Below are 18548 nucleotides of genomic sequence, written 5' to 3'. Positions count from 1 at the left end.
AGAAAAGAAATGATTTTCACCACAGAGTTGCTCCCCATTTTACAGATAGAAAACTGAGCCACAGGGAAATAATATGCCACAAGTCGAGTCCCTCTTTCTTCAAATGCTGTGTTCCCCTGCACCCTTTATTGTTCAGAAAATAGCGGTAACAGAGAAGCTTGAGGTCTTTAAGAAACCTCTGTGACCTTGCCCATTGTCATTTCTCTCTGATCTTTTCATTTTGTTTTTTGGGCAGTTATGTAAGTTCTGTATGTAAATAACATGTACACAGAGGGAGCACAGATCATACATGAATTTTCACAAAGTGAGCAAACCTGTAGATCAAGAAACAGAACGTGGCCAGTGACTCCAAAGCCCCACCCCACAAGGGCTCCCTTCTAGTCACTAGTACCTGCAGGTCTCCACTGTCCTGACTTCTCACAGCATTGGTTAGTTTTGCCTGCTTTTGAACTTTATATAAAAAGAATCATGTTTTGGCCCTAGCCGGTTTGGTTCAGTGGATAGAGTGTTGGCCTGCGGTCTGAAGGGTCCTGGGTTTGATTCCTGCCAAAGGCACATGCTCAGGTTGCAGGCTCAATCCCCAGTAGGGGGCATGCAGGAGGCAGCCAATCAATGATTTCCTCTCATCATTGATGTTTCTATCTCTCTCCCTCTCCCTTCCTCTCTGAAATCAATAAAAATATATATTTTTTAAAAGAATCATGTTTTGTTTGTATCTGACTCTTTTTGTTTAGCATTATGTTTGTGAAATTCATTGATTGTGTTTCATTCTGTGAGCATTTTATGCATACATTTTACTTGCACATTCTACTGTGCATGGCCATTTGGGCCCCTGCCCCTTTCAAAGTTCACCCCAAATGTTTAGCAGGTCTGAGGAAGCATGTGATGACCAGGGACACGAATATCCAAAGTAATACATATTTGCATGTTTGGAGCCTGTCTCTTAGGGACCTGCTTTCTGTGTTCTCTGCCTCATCTGGCCCACTGAAAACTCCCATAATGTCCTAATGAAGTACAATGTGCCACTTTATTTCTGCTTCTTCCTTCATGGATTAGTCACCATCCATTTTATTTCATGCTCATTCTATCAGGTTTTTTTGTTGACCAGACCTAACTGGCCCTGTGAAGTCTTCAGTCTGTACAAGTCAAGAAGCACTGGGCTAGTAGAAGTTTTCCTAGGAAAATGAGGCCACGCCCAAGTGGCATGGCTCAGTGACTGAGTGAGCATCGACTTATGAACCCGGAGATCATGGTTCAATTCCTGGTCAGGGCACATGCCCAGGTTGTGGGCTCGATCCCCAGTGTGGGGCGTGCAGGAGGCAGCCAATCAATGATTCTCTCTCATCATTGATGTTTTCTCTCTCTCTCCCTCTTCCTTCCTCTCTGAAATCTATATCTATCTATCTATCTATCTATCTATCTATCTATCTATCTATGTATATATATACATACATATATATGTGTGTATGTGTGTGTATATATATATATGTGTGTGTGTGTGTGTGTGTATATATATATATATATATATATATATATATATATATATATATTTTTTTTTTTTTTTTTTTTTTTAAGAAAATGAGGCCAGGACTCCTCACCAAACAAAGAGGGAAGCAGAGGCTTGGATTCAGTCAGTACTACGCTTCAGGCCAATGTCCTTGAGCCAGTCTCCTTGGAACAGTTCCCCCCAACTGGGCTGCAGCTGGGGGAGAATGGACCTCATGGTGGCTGCAGACTCTCTTACTCTCCACAACACCTCCAGGGAGAAATGAGGACAGCAGGGCACTGGCGCCTCCTTACTAGCCCAAGGGCCTCTAAATCTCCTCATCCCTGGAGTAGAGTGCTCAGGTGCACCTTAAATGGACGCCATGATGATTAGATTTAACATCCAGTGCCTGACAGGATAATACTGTGGTTTCCTCCAGACATGTCCCATGTGACCATATCTTCTGTTTACCTCGCTAGATCCAGTGTTTGTCCTTCCTCATCCTAATGTTGCCTCAGGTGCATTATCTGTGTGTGTTACATCAACGGGCTCCCGGGCTCTCGGGCTTCTGATTGGATTTGGCCAGTGGTACACATGGCAGGAGATGAGAGGAAAAGGAGAGGGAGGTTGCAGTTTCTAATAAGCTCCCTATGTGCCCCCACCCCCCACATACTCACCTCTCCCACTTGGTTTTTTTTACATGTTTTTTATTGTTGATAGTGTTACAGGTATTTCCCATTCTCTCCTCCTTTACCCCCTGCCGCCCAGCCCCTACCTCCCCCCTGCCCCCAGGTCTTCACCACCCTATTGCCCATGTTCATGGGCTATGCATATAAGTATCTAAGTTCTTTGGTTTATCCCACTTTGGATAATGGTAACCTCTTCCTTTCCTTGCCTCTTCATGCCTGGAGGGTGGGGGTAAGATCTCCCTGGCTTTCCTGGCCTGGGTCCTGCAGCCTCTTTGGTGGTTTCTAGCCTCTTGCCCAGACATCTGTAACTTGTTCCTTTATTAAGCTCTCCTCACTCATCCAGGAGCTCAGTGCCATCCATCTCCTGCCGATTCAGACTGATGCCCCTAGTACTATGATGTTTATACTGGGGAAGGGTCATGAGTGTGTGTACCTGTTCTCGTCACACTGTCCTTCATGACCACCTCCTGAAAGAAAGCCTCTGAGAAACTTGCTGCTTCCTCTTCTTGTACCTCAGTCAGGATAAACTCTAGTGGGAGAATTATTTTCATTGAGAACAAAACTGGGTGTGTTTTGTCTCCCCGGGGTCAGAGTAGGAATCTGTATGGGGGCAGGGAGATGCAACAAGGTTGAAAGTAGGGTGAGTGCCTTCTGACATCTGGCACTTGGCCTTCTGTCCTCCCCTCAGGGGCCCTCAAGAGGAAGGAGGTGCCCAGCTGGCATGGCTCAGTAGTTGAGTGTCGACCTATGAACCAGGAGGTCACGGTTCAATTCCCAATCAGAGCATATGCCCCGATTGTGGGCTCAATCCCCAGTGTGGAGCCTGCAGGAGGCAGCCAATCAACAAACAATTCTCTCTCATCATTGATGTTTCTATCACTCCCTCTTCTTTCCTCTCTGAAATCAATAAAAATATTTTTTAAAAAGGAGAAAGCCAAGAGAAGTCCTGCTCACAAACCATGCTTCTCCATAACTGTTTCAGCTTGTTAGTGCATTAGACCGTAGCCGGAGAGGGGTCTTATAGAGAAAAAGAAAGGACCTACTGCGATGGCATTAAAGATTCAGTACATGGTGAGTTGTGAAATCATAATTAGGAGTCTGCCTGGTTTTACTTTCCTTGCATTGAAAACTTCTACTGCTAAAGAATTTCCCACTTTCTACCTTGCATTTTATAGTGTATGAGCATTTCCTAACTTCCCCACAGGAGTCTGAAATCTTTGAAGACTAAAGCCTGTCCAAATAGGATTTTTATCATGTTAAAAACTTGTCTCATGCAAATGTAAAAAGGAATACATGTCAAAGGTTTATTCAATTAACCAGGGAACTAGGAAGATGCTGGTGCCAGTTCAGATCATTTGAGGGACAAATATTTATAAAATTAGTTGGGAAAATCATGAGGAAGTAAGTTTGTAAGTGGGAAACAAAACTGGTTAATGTCCTATAGGGCAATAAGACAGTAAGCTTTGAGTTATTGCTTCCTTTTCTTTCCAGTTTTATATAATTGACATATAACATCACATAAGTTTAAGGTGCATAACATAATGATTTAATATATGTATTTATTGTGAAGTGACCACTGCAATAGATTTAGTTAGCATCCAGCACCTCACATAGTTACAATTTTTTTCCTTTTGACAAGAACTTTTAATGAATTATTGTTTCAACTGGACAAAAGTATTTGTATTTCTACAGGGTTAAAACTCTGTAAGTGAGCATGTAACTTTTAGTCTGGGCCCTAATCAATCCTATATAATAAAAGGCTAATATGCAAATCGACCAAACAGCCAAATGACCAGTCTCTATGATGTGCACTGACCACAAGGGGGCAGATGCTCAACGCATGAGCTGTCCCCTGGTGGTCAGTGCACTCCCACAGGGGGAGCACCACTCAGCCAGAAGCCTCTCCCACCTCCAGGCAGCGCTAAGGATGTCCAACTGACAGCTTAGGCCCACGGGGAGCGGGCCTAAGCTGTCAGTTGGACATCCCCCGAGGGCTCCTGGACTGCAAGAGGGTGCAGGCCGAGCTGAGGGACTGTTCCTCTCCCTCCCCCCCCCCGCCCTCGAGTGCACAAATTTTGTGCATCGGGCCTCTAGTAATAAATAGTAAGGGAGCCAGGCCAGCATGGCTCAATAGTTGAGCACCAACCTATGAACCAGGAGGTCACAGTTCGATTCCTGGTCAGGACACATGCCTGGGTTGTGGGCTCGATTCCCAGTGTGGGGCATGCAGGAGGCAGCCGATCAATGATTCTCTCTCATCATTAATATTTCTATCTCTCTCTCCCTCTCCCTTATTCTCTGAAATCAATAAAAATATTTTAAATAAAATAATAAATAAATTGAAAGAAAGGTACATACATTCTCTTAGAGAATTAAATAATCTTGGACAGGCCTGCATACTGTGCCCCAGGATGAACTGATAAACTTGCCAACATCTTTTTGCATCATTTTCAAGTTTTGGAGAGTTTGTCTTAATAAGTTATGTGCTTTTGAACTGTCTCATTCCAGCAGACACCTGGCACAAAGCAGACACCCCGTGTTTGTTGAGTGAACCCACAAGTAGAACAAGCACCCTAACCATGAATAAAGAAGGTTAGCCAAGCTAAGCCAAGGGCCCACAGTCCCATCGACGGGGCTGCCAGCTTTTCAAGCAGAGATCAAACAGTTTCCATGGAGAGAACAGAATAGCAGTCCAAATAGGAACAATCTGTACAGGCAGATGGGGAAGGGAACTGGTCCTGGTGGCTACAGCTTTCTCTTCACCTCCAGTCGTAGTTGGTCTATGATAGGTCTATAATTGTTTTATGGTGTCAGTAGGGGTTCCCTAATAAATGAGCCTTACTAGTTTCTGGTGGCCCACAAGGCTATACAGGTGCCTCATGAAAGTGTGAGGGAGAACTGTTAAAGCTCCACTCAGAATATTTGAAAAACTGTCAAGGAACTGTTAACAAAACAGCACATGTAAATGATAGAAATGGTGTGTGTTGAGGGAGTGGAGGTGGAGTTCAAACAGACTCTACCCACCTTGGAGTTAGCGGGTGGAAGGACAGGAGAAAGAAGGTATAATTCTGGTCATTGAAGACAGTAGTTACATTTCATGTATTTAGAACTATCAGGTTTTGTTTAATCTCCCCATCTTCACTTCGATGCTTTCAGCATTCAGGATAGTGTTTGGGGGGTTTTTTATTGTTGGAAAATAATTTCTCCAGAACAATGTCTCTAGAGGGTTTTAATCCTAGGGTGTCAGAACTGGTAAATTGAGAGGTTTTCTGCAGTTCCCCTTCTTCCTCACCAGGCCCATTTTATAGGAGAAATAACTGAGGTCCTGTATCAGTTAGCTTTTGCTGTGCAACAAACCGTTAAGAATGTGTTAGCTTAAAACCACACACATTTATTATTCCTTGTGATTCTATGGGTCAGATGGGTGGCTTTTCTAGTCTGGGTTGGCTCAGCTGGGGCTGGATGGTCTAGGATGGTCTAGGATGGTCTCCATTTGAGTGACTGGTCATTGGCTGGCTGGTTGGTCTGGGATAGATTGTCCTTGTTTCATCACCCAGTAGACTAGCCCAGGCCTTGTCACACAGTGGTCTCAGGATTCCAAAGAGCAACAAAAACAGGCAAGCCCCAAAGAACAAGCACTTGCCTGTGCTCACAGTTGTTATTGACCAAGGTCAGTCACATGGCCAAGCAGAAAGACGGTGTGGTTATTGACCAATAGCAGTTGTTATTGACCAATAGCAGAAAGACGGTGTGGGAAGCACCTACCCAAGGCATGGACATTTAGAGAGAGAGAATTAATAGACACTTTTGCAAACCAATCTACCGCAGGTACAAAGGTGCAATAACATGCGTAAGCTTGCAAAACTAGGTAAGCATAACGCTGGGATGGAGACTCAGGCCTCAGACCTCCTGGCCCAGGCCCCTCCCACAATACCATGAGCCCTTTTCCAGGATTCCAAAGTTAAGATCCAGCTCGCTTTAAAACCTATTTTAGAGGTACTGGAGCAGAGGTTTGTGGTAGGTTTCACGAGGGATCTTGATTTGAGGTGGTGAGGGAAATCTATCTTCTTAATTAAAATAATAACCTGGGCAAGGGTCCCCAGGGCTGCCCCACCCCAGGTCAACCTCTGAACTTTGCCATCCCATGGTCTTTTGCTTGCCTTCCTGGTTGTGCCTTCCAACAGGAGAACACCAGCCTTGACCTAGGCCTTGGGTGCCCCCATCCCATGTGAAGAGACACGGAATCTGTTAGCTTCAGGATCTGTTAGATATAATCGGTCCTCGTCCTGTTCGACATACTCCCCTCTGATCAAGAGAGGACTTGATTGAACCATTTAGGCACGCTAATGATTTGGTGCCTCTTCAGACTGAGTGTTGGAAAATGGGTCCCAGGTAATTACCACTCTGTTTTCTTTGCCAGAAATGGAGAAAGCACAACTTGAAAAATCCTCAGTAATCCATAGTTCTGAAATATTTGCTCACAGTTTGATTTAGGAGGCTGAGCTCTACATGGCCGAGGAGCAAGGACCAAGGCCCCCTGGTGGCCAGCCTGCACTTTATAGCCCAGAGCAAGTTAGCTCTGCCCTCAAATTCAGATCCCCCTCACAGCAAAGCCCTCCCTTAGCACACTCTTGAAGAGGGTTTGTCTCACACCCCACGAGATCTATTAAAGTGTTCTTTCTAGGCAAGCCCACCATTTCCCCTGAGAAGAGTTCTGGAAAATACAATTTTTTTCATCCTCTTACATTTACAAAGATGTTTTAGATGATGAGTAAAGTTTTCTTTGGCCAGTTTGGCTTTCCACCCTTGTATTCTACTTCTTACATGTTTTCTTAGACTTGAAAGACTAGTTCATGTTTCTTTTCTGTTCATTCTTTAGCCTCACAGGACATAAAGGAAATGGGTCCTGGAGACTTCCCCCTCTGTTTTCTTTGCCAGCAGTGGAGAAAGCACAACTTGAAAAATCACCAATAATCCACACATTTTCGAGATCAAAGCTGTTTACAGAAGTATCCCAGGCGAGCCAGTGGGGTGTTGACTCCCATTTAGTCAGCTGGTCCCAAGAGCCTTCAATTAAGAAAGAAGCACAGGGCTGGGTGGCCCACACTAGTGGCCCCTTCCCCTGTGAACCAGCTCCCTGCCCGAATGCAAGGAGTTGACCATTCTTCATTCCTTCTAAAGTGTCCACTGAGATCATAAGCAGGGTCATTCCCAAGCCCTAAAATAAACATTCGTATGATACATTCTGCCACTCTAATGAGAGATTCCTCAGCTATTAGTCACAGAAGGCTCTATGGCCAACCAAGATGCAGGCCTCCTGCATTCTTGATGCATGATGTGCCTGTGTCACTGGCTCCCAGAATTGGCTTCAGGTTCCCACAGCAAAGACTAAAGCACATTTCTGGCCATTTCTCCTCTGCCAGGGGTTTGCATGACCATCCTTTCTATAAAACAGAGCCATTGGTATTTACTCGGTGATTCCATCACACACAGGTGGAGAGAGCAGGAGGTGGCCAACCTTGCATCTGTGTATTTAATAGTGCGTGGTTCTCCCCATGGCTCCTGCTTACTTCTTTGCAGAATGAGCCTCCACCACCCCCTACTGCCACTCCTACGTGACGGTCCTGAGCCCTCAGAACAAGTGTGCCTGCCCCCTGTGAAAGCAGATTTTATGGTCTGCAATTCATTTTGTTCTCTCTCCTGGTTGTCTCTTCCTAAGGGCGCTTGCTCCCCAATCATGTGTAAAGATAATCAGTGTGCCCTTTTATTCTTTTATCTCCCCAAACAGAGAAACGTTTGCTCTTCCCTTTGAAACACCACCAATGGCATTCTTGAACTTATTTTTAGACATGTGGAAGTGTTCCAGACAAAAATCGATGCCCGGCACAGATAAAGCCCTGAGTGTGTTTATCGTGGGTAGAAGAAAACAGAGTGTTTTAATGTGGAAGGAGCACAGCCATATGCCTGGGTGCAGTATGGCTTCCTTTAATCTGGAAAAAGGAAACAAGCATTGTCGATAATAATATGCAGATGTCCAGCCCCAAATGAGGACATATTGCTAATTAGCTATATTGTTAGTATGTTTTAAGGAGAGAGGCTGCAGTGACGTTAATTATAATCTCTGTTGTTTGTTGTTCAAAGTCTATGAGACCAAAAGCATTGCTAATAATATCTTCTTTAATATCTTCAATAGAGGATTCCGGATTTTTTTTTTCTTTAGAATCCCACATAAAAGCCACATGAGGGGTAATGAGGCCTATAGCCTGAGTCTAATTAAAATAAAATCTAACTAGGCCTGTGGCCATCATTATCATCAACTAGTACTTATTGGGTGCCTCCTAAGCTTGGGGAATTGGAGGGTGTGGGGTTTGAGATTGCAGATACAGCCTGTTCTTTAGCCTCCAGAAGAAATCCGCCATCCCGTCTGCCTCCAAGAAGTCTGCCTGGTTGTGTTAATGTGGGAATACTTACCACAGCTGTTTTTTAAGAAGCACTAAAACTGTCCTAGGCAGCCACACGTTGTTACTAGTCTGTGCCTCTTCTGGAGGTTCTGGAAGTGGTCCGATCAGGCCTGTTTCACACACCAGCCTTTGGTTGCTGTTTGCAGAACAGGGCAGGTGGGTCTGCAGAATGAGACAATGATGCTTAAAGCACTTTTCCCAAAGATGGATGTCATGGCCTATTTCCCAACTTGATCTCACCCCTGAAGTTGATCACCCTAATTTGTCCTGTGGCTTGGTTCTCCAAAGACCTCCCTCCCTCTCCCTCCGTCTGTGCCAAATGACTAGCTGGGAACGCTGACCATTGCTACCGATTTGACCTTGGTATGGCTGTGGTGATCTACCTTGGTCACAAGGATAGCCAAAGTGAGCAGCTCCAGCCACGCAGTGGCTGAAGGCAGTGGTTGGGCATCCTTGGTCTTGGGCCAGTGGTGTACTGGGGAGAAAGGACTTTAACAATAAAGCACCTGGGCTTATCGTCTTAAAAGTTGTACTCCGTCTACAAGTGACAGATTTTCTCTTTTAGTTCATCTTGGCGGGGCTTTCCCAGGGTTTATTTAGGGCCAGCTGTTGAGAGCGAAGGAGGGAAGAGATCCCAGCACAGACAGCTTCAACAAGCCTCCACTGACCCAGGGAATGCGACCAGGAAAGTGGTGGCCTCGTGGAAAAGTCACAACACACTATGATAGGAAGTTTTCAGATCAACAGCTGGCAGGTCAAGATGTCGTGTTGGGCCTGGCATTTATATTCTTTAACTCAGTGATCTCTTACTAAGACAGCAGAGTGACCTAGGTCCGACCACCCACTCCATTCCAGTTTTGATATCCTTTGGGTCACTGTACCAGGCCATGTCAGGTCCTGGGGAGTCTGCACCTGCCATATCCGTTCACACACAATATTCACTGGCCCACTCTCCTCTGCTCTGTTCTCTTCATCTGCTTCACTTTTACTCATCTTTTCAATCTCAGTTCAAATATCATGTCCTCGGGAAAACCTTTCTTTCTTTTTAATATCAATGTTCAAGGTAAAGAGTATTATCATTCCTCCTTGAATGATGAAAATAGCTTTTCTGTCTTTCTCTCTTTTGTGAGTATCATAGGTTCAGGGGTTTTCATCAATTCAATGCATGTTAGTCAACCACAAACTTTTTGTTTTGAGGCCCAAATTGTCTAATCTTTATGCAGTGGGGCCCCTTTAAGCTGGTTCCTGAGTTCTTTAAAGAGAACACTGTTAGTCCCTGAAAGCTTCCTTCCCAATTAAGTATCACCTATACTTTCCTACCTGAGCTCTGGAATCCACCATTTATTTTTCCAAGGAGCTCTGGTTCCTTTTAGCAAGGGCGAACTTCTTGAAATTTAATGATAGAATTTTAGGACAAATGAAAGGAACTATTACACTGCACAGTGAGTAATAGGTTTGAGTAATGCAATGTCTAGAGGCTAGAACAGTGAGAAGATTCTGAATGTGTATGGAGAAGGGTATAGGTGGCCGAGCTGGCATAGGGTATTAGGGAAGTTAGCAGCAGAGCTGAGCATCCGTAGCCTGGCTACCATGGTGAAGTTCACCAGGATTCACTAACTGCCCTGTCAGTACCTCATCAGCTGATGATTGTGTCCCATTGCCAAGAACACAGACCTCCACCTTGAGTCACTTAGCTAAACAGGGCTTCTCCCTTTTAGAGTTAGAGTCACAGTAAGAAATTGGTACGGGTGCTATAACATTGTCAAGGTTAACATTAGTGTTGGTGATAGGGGTAAAAGAAGTTCAGAGGTCACCATTCCAGGACTGGTATGATGACTCTACAATGTCCTCAGGGACCCAGGCCCCTCCATCTTTCCCTTCAGACTTCATCCTCATTCCATTCGAGCATTTGTATTCACATTTCAAGCAGGAGAAAATGGAAGAGAGAAAGGTAAAAGGCAAACTGACTGTGCCTCCAATTCAACAGTACCATCCAGCACCTTCCACTTACATCTCATTGGGCAGGATTGTGTCACATGGTCACCCCTGGCTGCAATGGATGCTGGGAACTATAGTTTTAACCAGCACTCTGCCATCTAAACAAACACTGAGTAAGAAGAAGAGGAATGCATATTGGGTAGGCAATTGCAATGTCTGCCACAATACTGCCATCCAAGGCAAAATACATGAGCATGGAGCCTATGTTATTATTATTGACATGTTATTATTAGTTTATTTCTATTTTAGATAAGAATAAGCTGTAAAATAATGCACAGAGATGGGGAGCATCAGCAGTGGCTGGATAACTTGGCCACTGTACATCAACGACCTCATCACTTGAACAGTGCCTTTGTAGAAACCATATAATAGCCTCAGTTCTTCTGTTTCTCTTTTTATTGGCAGTCACAGCTCTCAAATTAGAGTTGCAGAGAGAACACTGCTACTGGAGCCATAGCACTGTCACAGATTAAAGGTCAAGACAAAGACACATTGTGGGTAAAGAAATGTTTTCCTAAACTAAGCAAACCCCCCTTCATGTCACTTGAATTTAGGCGAAATGAATCCTGCAGCACTTTGGAAAGAACGGTGGCATTTCTTTTCTTCAGTTCTTAGACTTTCCTTAACTATTGTATTCAAGAAAGGATGTTTGCTTTCCTGAGTAAAACACAAACTAGCTAAATCTTTACTTTGAGATACACGCTTCCTGAGGATCTTCACTCTGATAGTATCATTTAAGTGGAACACCCAGCGAGTGAGATTGGTGAGAGATGAGTGCTGTCCATCAGCAAAGACCTCCACTGGGACCTCTGGAAGGAAAATGTGCAGTGTGTCCTTAAGAAAGGATGAAAAGCCCTAGCCAGTTTTGCTTAGTGGATAGAGTGTCAGCCCTCAGACTGAAGGCTCCTGGGTTCGATTCCGGCCATGGGCATGTACCACGGTTGCAGGACCCATCCCAGCCCTGGCCGGGGCATGTGCCAGAGGCAACCAATTGATGTGTCTCTCTCACATAGATGTTTCTCTCTCTGTCTCTCCCTTTCCCTTCCACTCTCTCTAAAAATCAATGGGAAAACATCCTCTAGTGAGGATTAACAACAAAAAAGAAAGGCTGAAAAGACCTTTCCCTGCATTGTTGGTAAATCCTGTCTGTCATCTCCCACCCCCGATTTAAAATTTATACCATCAAAATAATGGCTACTCCAGAATCTTGTTATTGATAGAATAAAGTTGAGTTTCATAGGACTCCCAGTTTCTGAAGAGTCTGGGGGCATGCCATTGCAGGAAATCAGGGTTTCTAGATAAATATGTTTTGGTAGAGATGCAAGAGTAATTCAATAGTCAGAGAATGTGATTAGCATTTCTTATTACTTCCCATCTTCCAAATCTTTTATAAATACTGAGCTTAGGGTGGGGGAGGGCAGGCAGGGAGAGGGGAGGATTGGAGAAAGATGGAGAAAGGCCACAACTGCATGCCTAACTCAAGCCAAAACATACTTTAGCCCCAGTCTCTTCCCGGCAGAGGCGCTTGTGGCCTGAATTGTCCAGCCAATCGCCTAACTCTCTACTTCTCTTTTCATGTGTAGATACAACCCAACCTGAGTTATCTTGCCCATCCTGCTGGGAGGGTGCAGGAGTCTTCATATAATCTGCTCTGTTTTACATTCGGGATCATTGAGCCACAGAGACGTTGAAGGATTTTCTTGGTTCATGGCTGAGCCGGGATCACTCTGTGGTGGAGTATCGCGTACCCGGAAAAATTCCAGAACCAGATCAAGAAACCAGTCAGATGCAATTCTTATCAGCTATCTAAGCAAAATGCCAAATAGCAGCAAAAATACTTTTCTTATCTCTTCTTCTAAAATATGTTCAGTAGGAGGAAGAGTACTTCATCACAGGGAAAAAGAAAGAGAGCTTCATTTTTAACCCAATGGAGGGGTAACTTCCAGTTGCTACAATGCAGCTAGGGCTAGGTTTGCCAGGGATTCCCCCAAGCAACTGGCAAGCAAATCCTGGCCCCCTTCTGAGACTTACATTCCCAAATCCTGTGCAATACATTTTCCTTGAGAATCCACTGTCCTCACTAACACTGTTGGGGAGTTTTAGGGTTAGGGAAAAGCAAGGGAACAATCACATTTACTTATCTCCCATTGGGCTGTGATAGTTATATTGAGTAAAGATATGTAGTTCTCTCTCTCTCTCTCTCTCTCTCTCTCTCTCTCTCTCTCTCTCTCTCTCTCTCCTGGGAAAGCCAGGGCAACTCCCTCTATGAGGATGTGCCAGGAGACAAAAACTATGGCAGAAAGGTGGCTGAAAAGGTTAACCAAGACACTGCCCCTACCCACATCTCCTGGGCAAAAGGAGAGGGCAAGCAAAAACATGCTGAGAGCATTCAGCAAACCCTCTGCAACTTCATGTTGTAAAGAGGAGACCGCAGACATGCCGTCTATCCCAATCCTCTTCTTGGCCTCTTGGAACATCCACAAAGCTAGTTTCTGTACCAGTGAATTTATTCCTCAGTCTCATTTCTGTTGGAGATACAGAACAATCCCTTCCATCACGTTTGCTCTCTAAGAAGATATTTATCTGCTGCATGAGTGTCATCCTCGGGCCATGCTTGACCTTGGGGACTCAGCATCAGGAGTGTTTTGATACCACACATAACCCTTTGGCTGGGTCAGAAGCACTGTGGTGGGGGGCGGGGAGTGCGTGTGGAGACAGTGTGCTGGAATATACGCTCCAAACCCCAAAACATGCCCAAGAATAACAAGGACATTAACCACTGACCCAAGGGTTGGTGAAATTCTATCTTCGCATCTCCCTCCACCAGTAAACATGAAAATGCCATCCCCGAAGGGATGGAGGGAGCCTCCAACACAAGGTCCAGAGAGAATGCGAGGAGAAGGGCTGGTTTGGGAAAGAAGTCCAGCAATTTCTACACTTTTCAGTCACTGAAAAAATTTCCCCCAAGTGACAACTAAATAGAGACATTTTTCACTAGCTGGGAAAAACAACAGACTTGCACTTTACAGAATAAAGATATTAAAATTTTAGAATGCCATTTTGTCATTTTTTTTTAGCTACGTCCATCTCTTCATCTTCATCTCATGCTGTTCTTCCCTCCTTCGCTCCATACCAGGCTCACTGGCCTGTTTTCTGTCCCTCAAATGAGCCACGTTTATCCCCACCTCAGGACTGTCTTGCTTGTTATTCCTTCTACTAGAATGTCCTCTGTCCAGATCTTCGCAGGATGCCTTCTTCTCTTGTTTAAGTCTCATGCCAGATGTCACCTTCTCAGAGACATCCCCTAGCTACCTAATAGTGTCTCCAGCTGCTCTCTATCATTTTCTTCTTTCTTTTTTTCTTAGCACTCACCACTCTCTGATCTGATTTTATTGATTTCTCCATATATTTATTGTTTATATCTTTCAATTGGATGTACACTCCAAGAGAATAGGGCCCATGTCTGTCTTGTTTATGGCTGTTATCTTCTGTGCCTAGCATGTGGTTGGCATTTGTTGATTGGATGAATGGGAGGAAGGAAGGAAGGAAGGAAGGAAGGAAGGAAGGAAGGAAGGAAGGAAAGGAGATATGAATGAATGGATGAATGCATATAATCAATGATTTGGCTCAAGTATTTTACTCAGTTTGGTCAGATCTTTTGCTCCATGACCCGCACCAAAGAAACAAACTCTGGACTATATGATGATAACTTCAGCAGGAGTGGTTAATCAGTTGAAGCTGTGAAAAGGAAGCCATAATTTGATTTCAATTCTAAATGAGCACCTACTGTCCTTCAAAATAGTACTTTTGTGTTGTTGTGCTTGATGTTTAATACATAGCCCATAACTCATTTACCTTCAGGAAATTCCCAAGTAGCAGGCTGGAAGAAGCTTCCCGATGATTTGGCTAATTGAAGATGGAGAAATTAAACCACATGGGATGAAAATGAGTTGGGAATACCATCCTGGCTTAATTCCAGCCACTGCCATTGTCCTTGCTCCCGAATTTAATAGACTGCTAAGGATGATGCTTCAAAATCATGCCCGATTTATTTGTTCATTTTCTTGTTTGTTTTAGAATAACCTCAATGTGGAAAGTGACTCTACGTCAGAAAGCAGCTTTCCTTTCTCCAAAGAAGCACCAGGGGCGCATCTGGACCACCAGGCTGCACACCAGCCCCTCTCTAGACAGCGATTCCAGCCAGAGGCTGGGCACCCGTCATTGCAAAGAGATGGTCCAAGATCTTTCCTCCTTGATCTACCAAACTTTCCAGATCTTTCCAAAGCTGATATCAACGGACAGAATCCAAATATCCAGGTAAGGTTCAGCAGCTGAAAGGTGCAAGAAAATGAAACAGTCCATCTCTTTGTTGCTTGATCTGATTTCAAAGCAACTCCTGCCTTCCCTTGATTTTCTTGTTAACCCTTTAATGAATCCTGCTTATGATCATGTTATCTCTGTAAGAATAATGGTGTATTTCGTCTATGTAACAGCCTTGATTGTGAGATACACCATTATTTGATAAGCCACTAAAAAAAGAAAGCATTGCTGATTAAATTATGACACACCGATGATTATAAGATACAGTCTTATATCAGGGGCATTAAAATGTAAAAACCAAACAAAATAATATGCCCTGAAATTGATGAAATATGGTAGCTGTGGAAAGGACCAGTCTAGCACGTGAGTAAATGAGGCAAATCATCACATGATTTCACAGGTGCCCAGGAAGGCCCTCTCCCTCACATGCCTCTCTAGCTTGTCTTGGACACCAGAAATGCCTTCAGGATGTGACAACACTTCGGTGGCTCTAAAGTGTAAATGACTGATAAAGAATTTTTTGATAAGAAGAGAGGTGAGAACAGACATTCGTAAGGGAGAGATGAACACACACCACTAAGGTGGAATGGGATGGAGCCGAGGGAAATAGGAGGCTATGCAAAGGGGTGCCTGGGATTGAAAAAGATAGTATTCACCTCCACCAAAATAGCACAGTAGACTATAAAGCAGATGTTGATCCGAGTTGACTCTCCCAACACCCTTATGAAGCACATGTCACTTTTTCAATACTGTCAGCCAGGCAGTCAGGCCTCAGGAAGTTACTCTGGTGTGCCCAAGGTCACATGGCTCGTAAACTGTAGTTGGGGGCTCAAATTCAGGCTCTCCAGCTCTCAGGAATACTTACCCCACCAATTCGTGTTTCAGGGACAGGCTTCTAAGTTTCCATTCTGCTTGGATCTCCCTCTGTTTCTTCCCAGAGATGATCCCATGAGAGCTGAGAGAGGTAATTCCTCCTGGGCAACCTGGTCCCATGCAGCTCCCATTCTCTTCTCTCTTGCCTTCTTCCCTACTCTTCAGCTTTGCTCTTAATTCTTTCCATTTGGGGAGGGACAGCTTTTCCTTATTCTTCCTCTCTGCATGAGTTTACATGGCAGAAGCTTCCTGAACCTGACCCCCAGAGGAATTGGTTCTTAATTAAGTTAATTGTCTCTCTCCCTCAAGATGAACCCTCTCTACATGACACCATTGTAGATCAGGTTTCCTTGACCAGAGTTGCTTTGCTTATAACACCAGTGTCCTGGTGACTACCAAATATCCCTGGGAATACACCTCAATTAGAATACATAGGCCAACCCCTACTGCATTAAAAATGCTGGGTTAAGTTCTGAGAAATGAAGAAATGTAAGGCCTTTTTCCTCCAGGAAATGACATAGGTGTGAAAATCCCAGCTACCACCGAAAACTGTGTGGGAGACAAGGGATCATGGAGACAGAGGGGGGAAAATCGCTATGTTCCATGGTGCACAGACTGAATAGATGGGCAGATAGATGTAGGGCAGGGCAGTCAGGGTTGATGGTACAGAGGTGGACAATGGATTGGAGGTCACTCTTTGACAACCCATGCACAGAAATCACTCCATGCCCCCAATTAATATGTCTGATGAGTCTTGCATTGTGCTCATTGATTAATTGGAAAAACAGGCCTTTTGCTCCACTGCCCTCTCTCCAGGAACTGGCCACTTGGCTCTCTGCTAAAGAACAAAGGATCCACTTGGGGGAGGTGCAGATTGGGGGAAGAAAAAAAAAAGCCCAGACATATCCTTATTGTTGCTCAACATCACTCCCCATCATGCATTTATCTACAGGAAGTGATTTTTCCTTGTTTATAGATTTCATGGGACCAGACTGCCCTTACCCCCAAGGTGCTTAGACTTTCTATGGCTCACACTTTTTCCCCAGAGATGGGAAATGTCACTGTGGATCTTATTGCTGAGGACTGAGCTATGAGAATAATAGATTTTAAAATGGCTAATGTAAAGTTATGAGAATATGCCTGGATGCAGGGGAACACAAGGCTTTGGGAATGCTTCCTCTCACAGAAATGTTGCTAAGTGCTTGGACTTGCCCTAAGAACCACATTTCTCAGGATCCCCTTTCTCTCTCCCAGATAAATTCATCCATCAGGAAATCCCCATATTCCACCTAGACCTCACAGGGACTCTTTTAAAAATATTACCTAAACTAGAGGCCCAGTGCACAAAATTTGTGCATGGTTGGGGGTGTCCTTCAGCCCAGCCTGCACCCTCTCCAATCTGGGACCCACAGAGATTGGGCCTAAATTGGCAGTTGGACATCCCTCTCACAATCCAGGACTGCTGGTACCTAATTGAGTGCCTGCCTGCCTGCCTGATTGCCCCTAATGGCTTCTGCCTGCCAGCCTGATTGCCCCAACCGCTACCTTGCTTGCCTGATTGACACGTAACTGCTCCCCTGACTGCCTGATCAACCCCAACTGCCCTCCCCTGCAGCAACTCGCCTCCTCTATTAGGTCCCGCCTCTGCTGTACACAAGGCCATCTTGTGACGGCCATCTTATGATGGCCATCTTGTGATGACATTAGTGCATGATGCGTGAGGGCGTGACAACCACTTAGGCTATTATTAGTATAGATGTTAGGGAAGTACAGTGGTGTAAAGGCAGTTGGGATCCATGGAGCTGGGAAACCCACATTACTCTTCCAAAAAGAAGAAAAAAGCGACTGCGTAATGCTGAGCCCTCCGCAGCTCCTGTGACAGAGCTATGTGTGAGCTGTGGAGGCTGCTATTCATTTTGATCATCTTAAGCTGTGTTGTTTAGCTGGATGGGAGGTAAAGAATTCTTCAGAATGGTTTCGCCTGGCTTCCTGAGGACCGAAGGGGCTGCTGGAGCTCACAGGTGTGGAGAAAACGTGAGAGACGAGGAAGCAGAGAACTGAGGGGAGGACGAATTATGAGAAGGCCACACGTGGTTCCTTCTGGCAAAGGCTCTTGGACTTCTATCAAATGCAGCTTCCCCACGTGCTGTCACAAAGCTGTGGCTGCAGAAATAGTACAAGCGGAAATTATTTGCCCTCCTCTCCTCTGAGACCCCCAGCCACCTGTTCATATAGACTTAGAACAGGTGAAACGTAACAATCGGTGCTTTGTTCTCACTCTGTCTTACCCCCTCCAGCCTCCCGCCCCCCCCAGCCCAGGGGCAAGAAATTCACCTCCAGGTGCGGCTTCTGAGAGAAATGCTTTGGAGTACAGGGTAGGAAGAGGAACAGGGCCACGCCTAGGAGGTCCCAGACTTTCGAGTTACCCTTTGAACAGCAAAACTCACCATGGCCCCAAGAACATAGGTTTCCCATAGCTCCAATATCACGTTGTTGGCAGAATGGCTTAGAAACTAATGAAACTCTAACCCAGATACCATGAAAGTAAACAAAAAACAATCCCAAAAGAGGAGGCCAACACCATCTTTTTGCCCACTGTCCAGCTGGGGGAGTGCCTTTCTCTTTGCACAATCCCTGCTTCTGTTAACCTTCCATAGGAAGTGCAGAGGGTGGGGTGGCCTGTGTTTTATTGATCAAATGACCTGTTGGCCCTAGAGGAAA

The 18548-nt window shown here is 44.9% G+C and overlaps 1 protein-coding gene across 1 annotated transcript in view; it reads left to right on the top strand.

Moving 5' to 3' along the window:
* ISM1 (isthmin 1) overlaps positions 1 to 18548 on the top strand; it is a 79951-nt gene that overhangs the window by 38929 nt on the left and 22474 nt on the right. Inside the window, exon 2 of the mRNA XM_008141099.3 lies at positions 14712 to 14951. Coding sequence (XP_008139321.1) covers positions 14712 to 14951 — 240 coding nt within the window. The remainder of the gene's footprint in view (positions 1 to 14711; positions 14952 to 18548) is intronic.

Source organism: Eptesicus fuscus, chromosome 12, assembly GCF_027574615.1.
Source record: "Eptesicus fuscus isolate TK198812 chromosome 12, DD_ASM_mEF_20220401, whole genome shotgun sequence".
Classification (NCBI taxonomy): domain Eukaryota; kingdom Metazoa; phylum Chordata; class Mammalia; order Chiroptera; family Vespertilionidae; genus Eptesicus; species Eptesicus fuscus.
The sequence above is the reverse complement of the archived record's forward strand: the minus strand, read 5'-3'. Positions and strand labels throughout refer to the sequence as shown.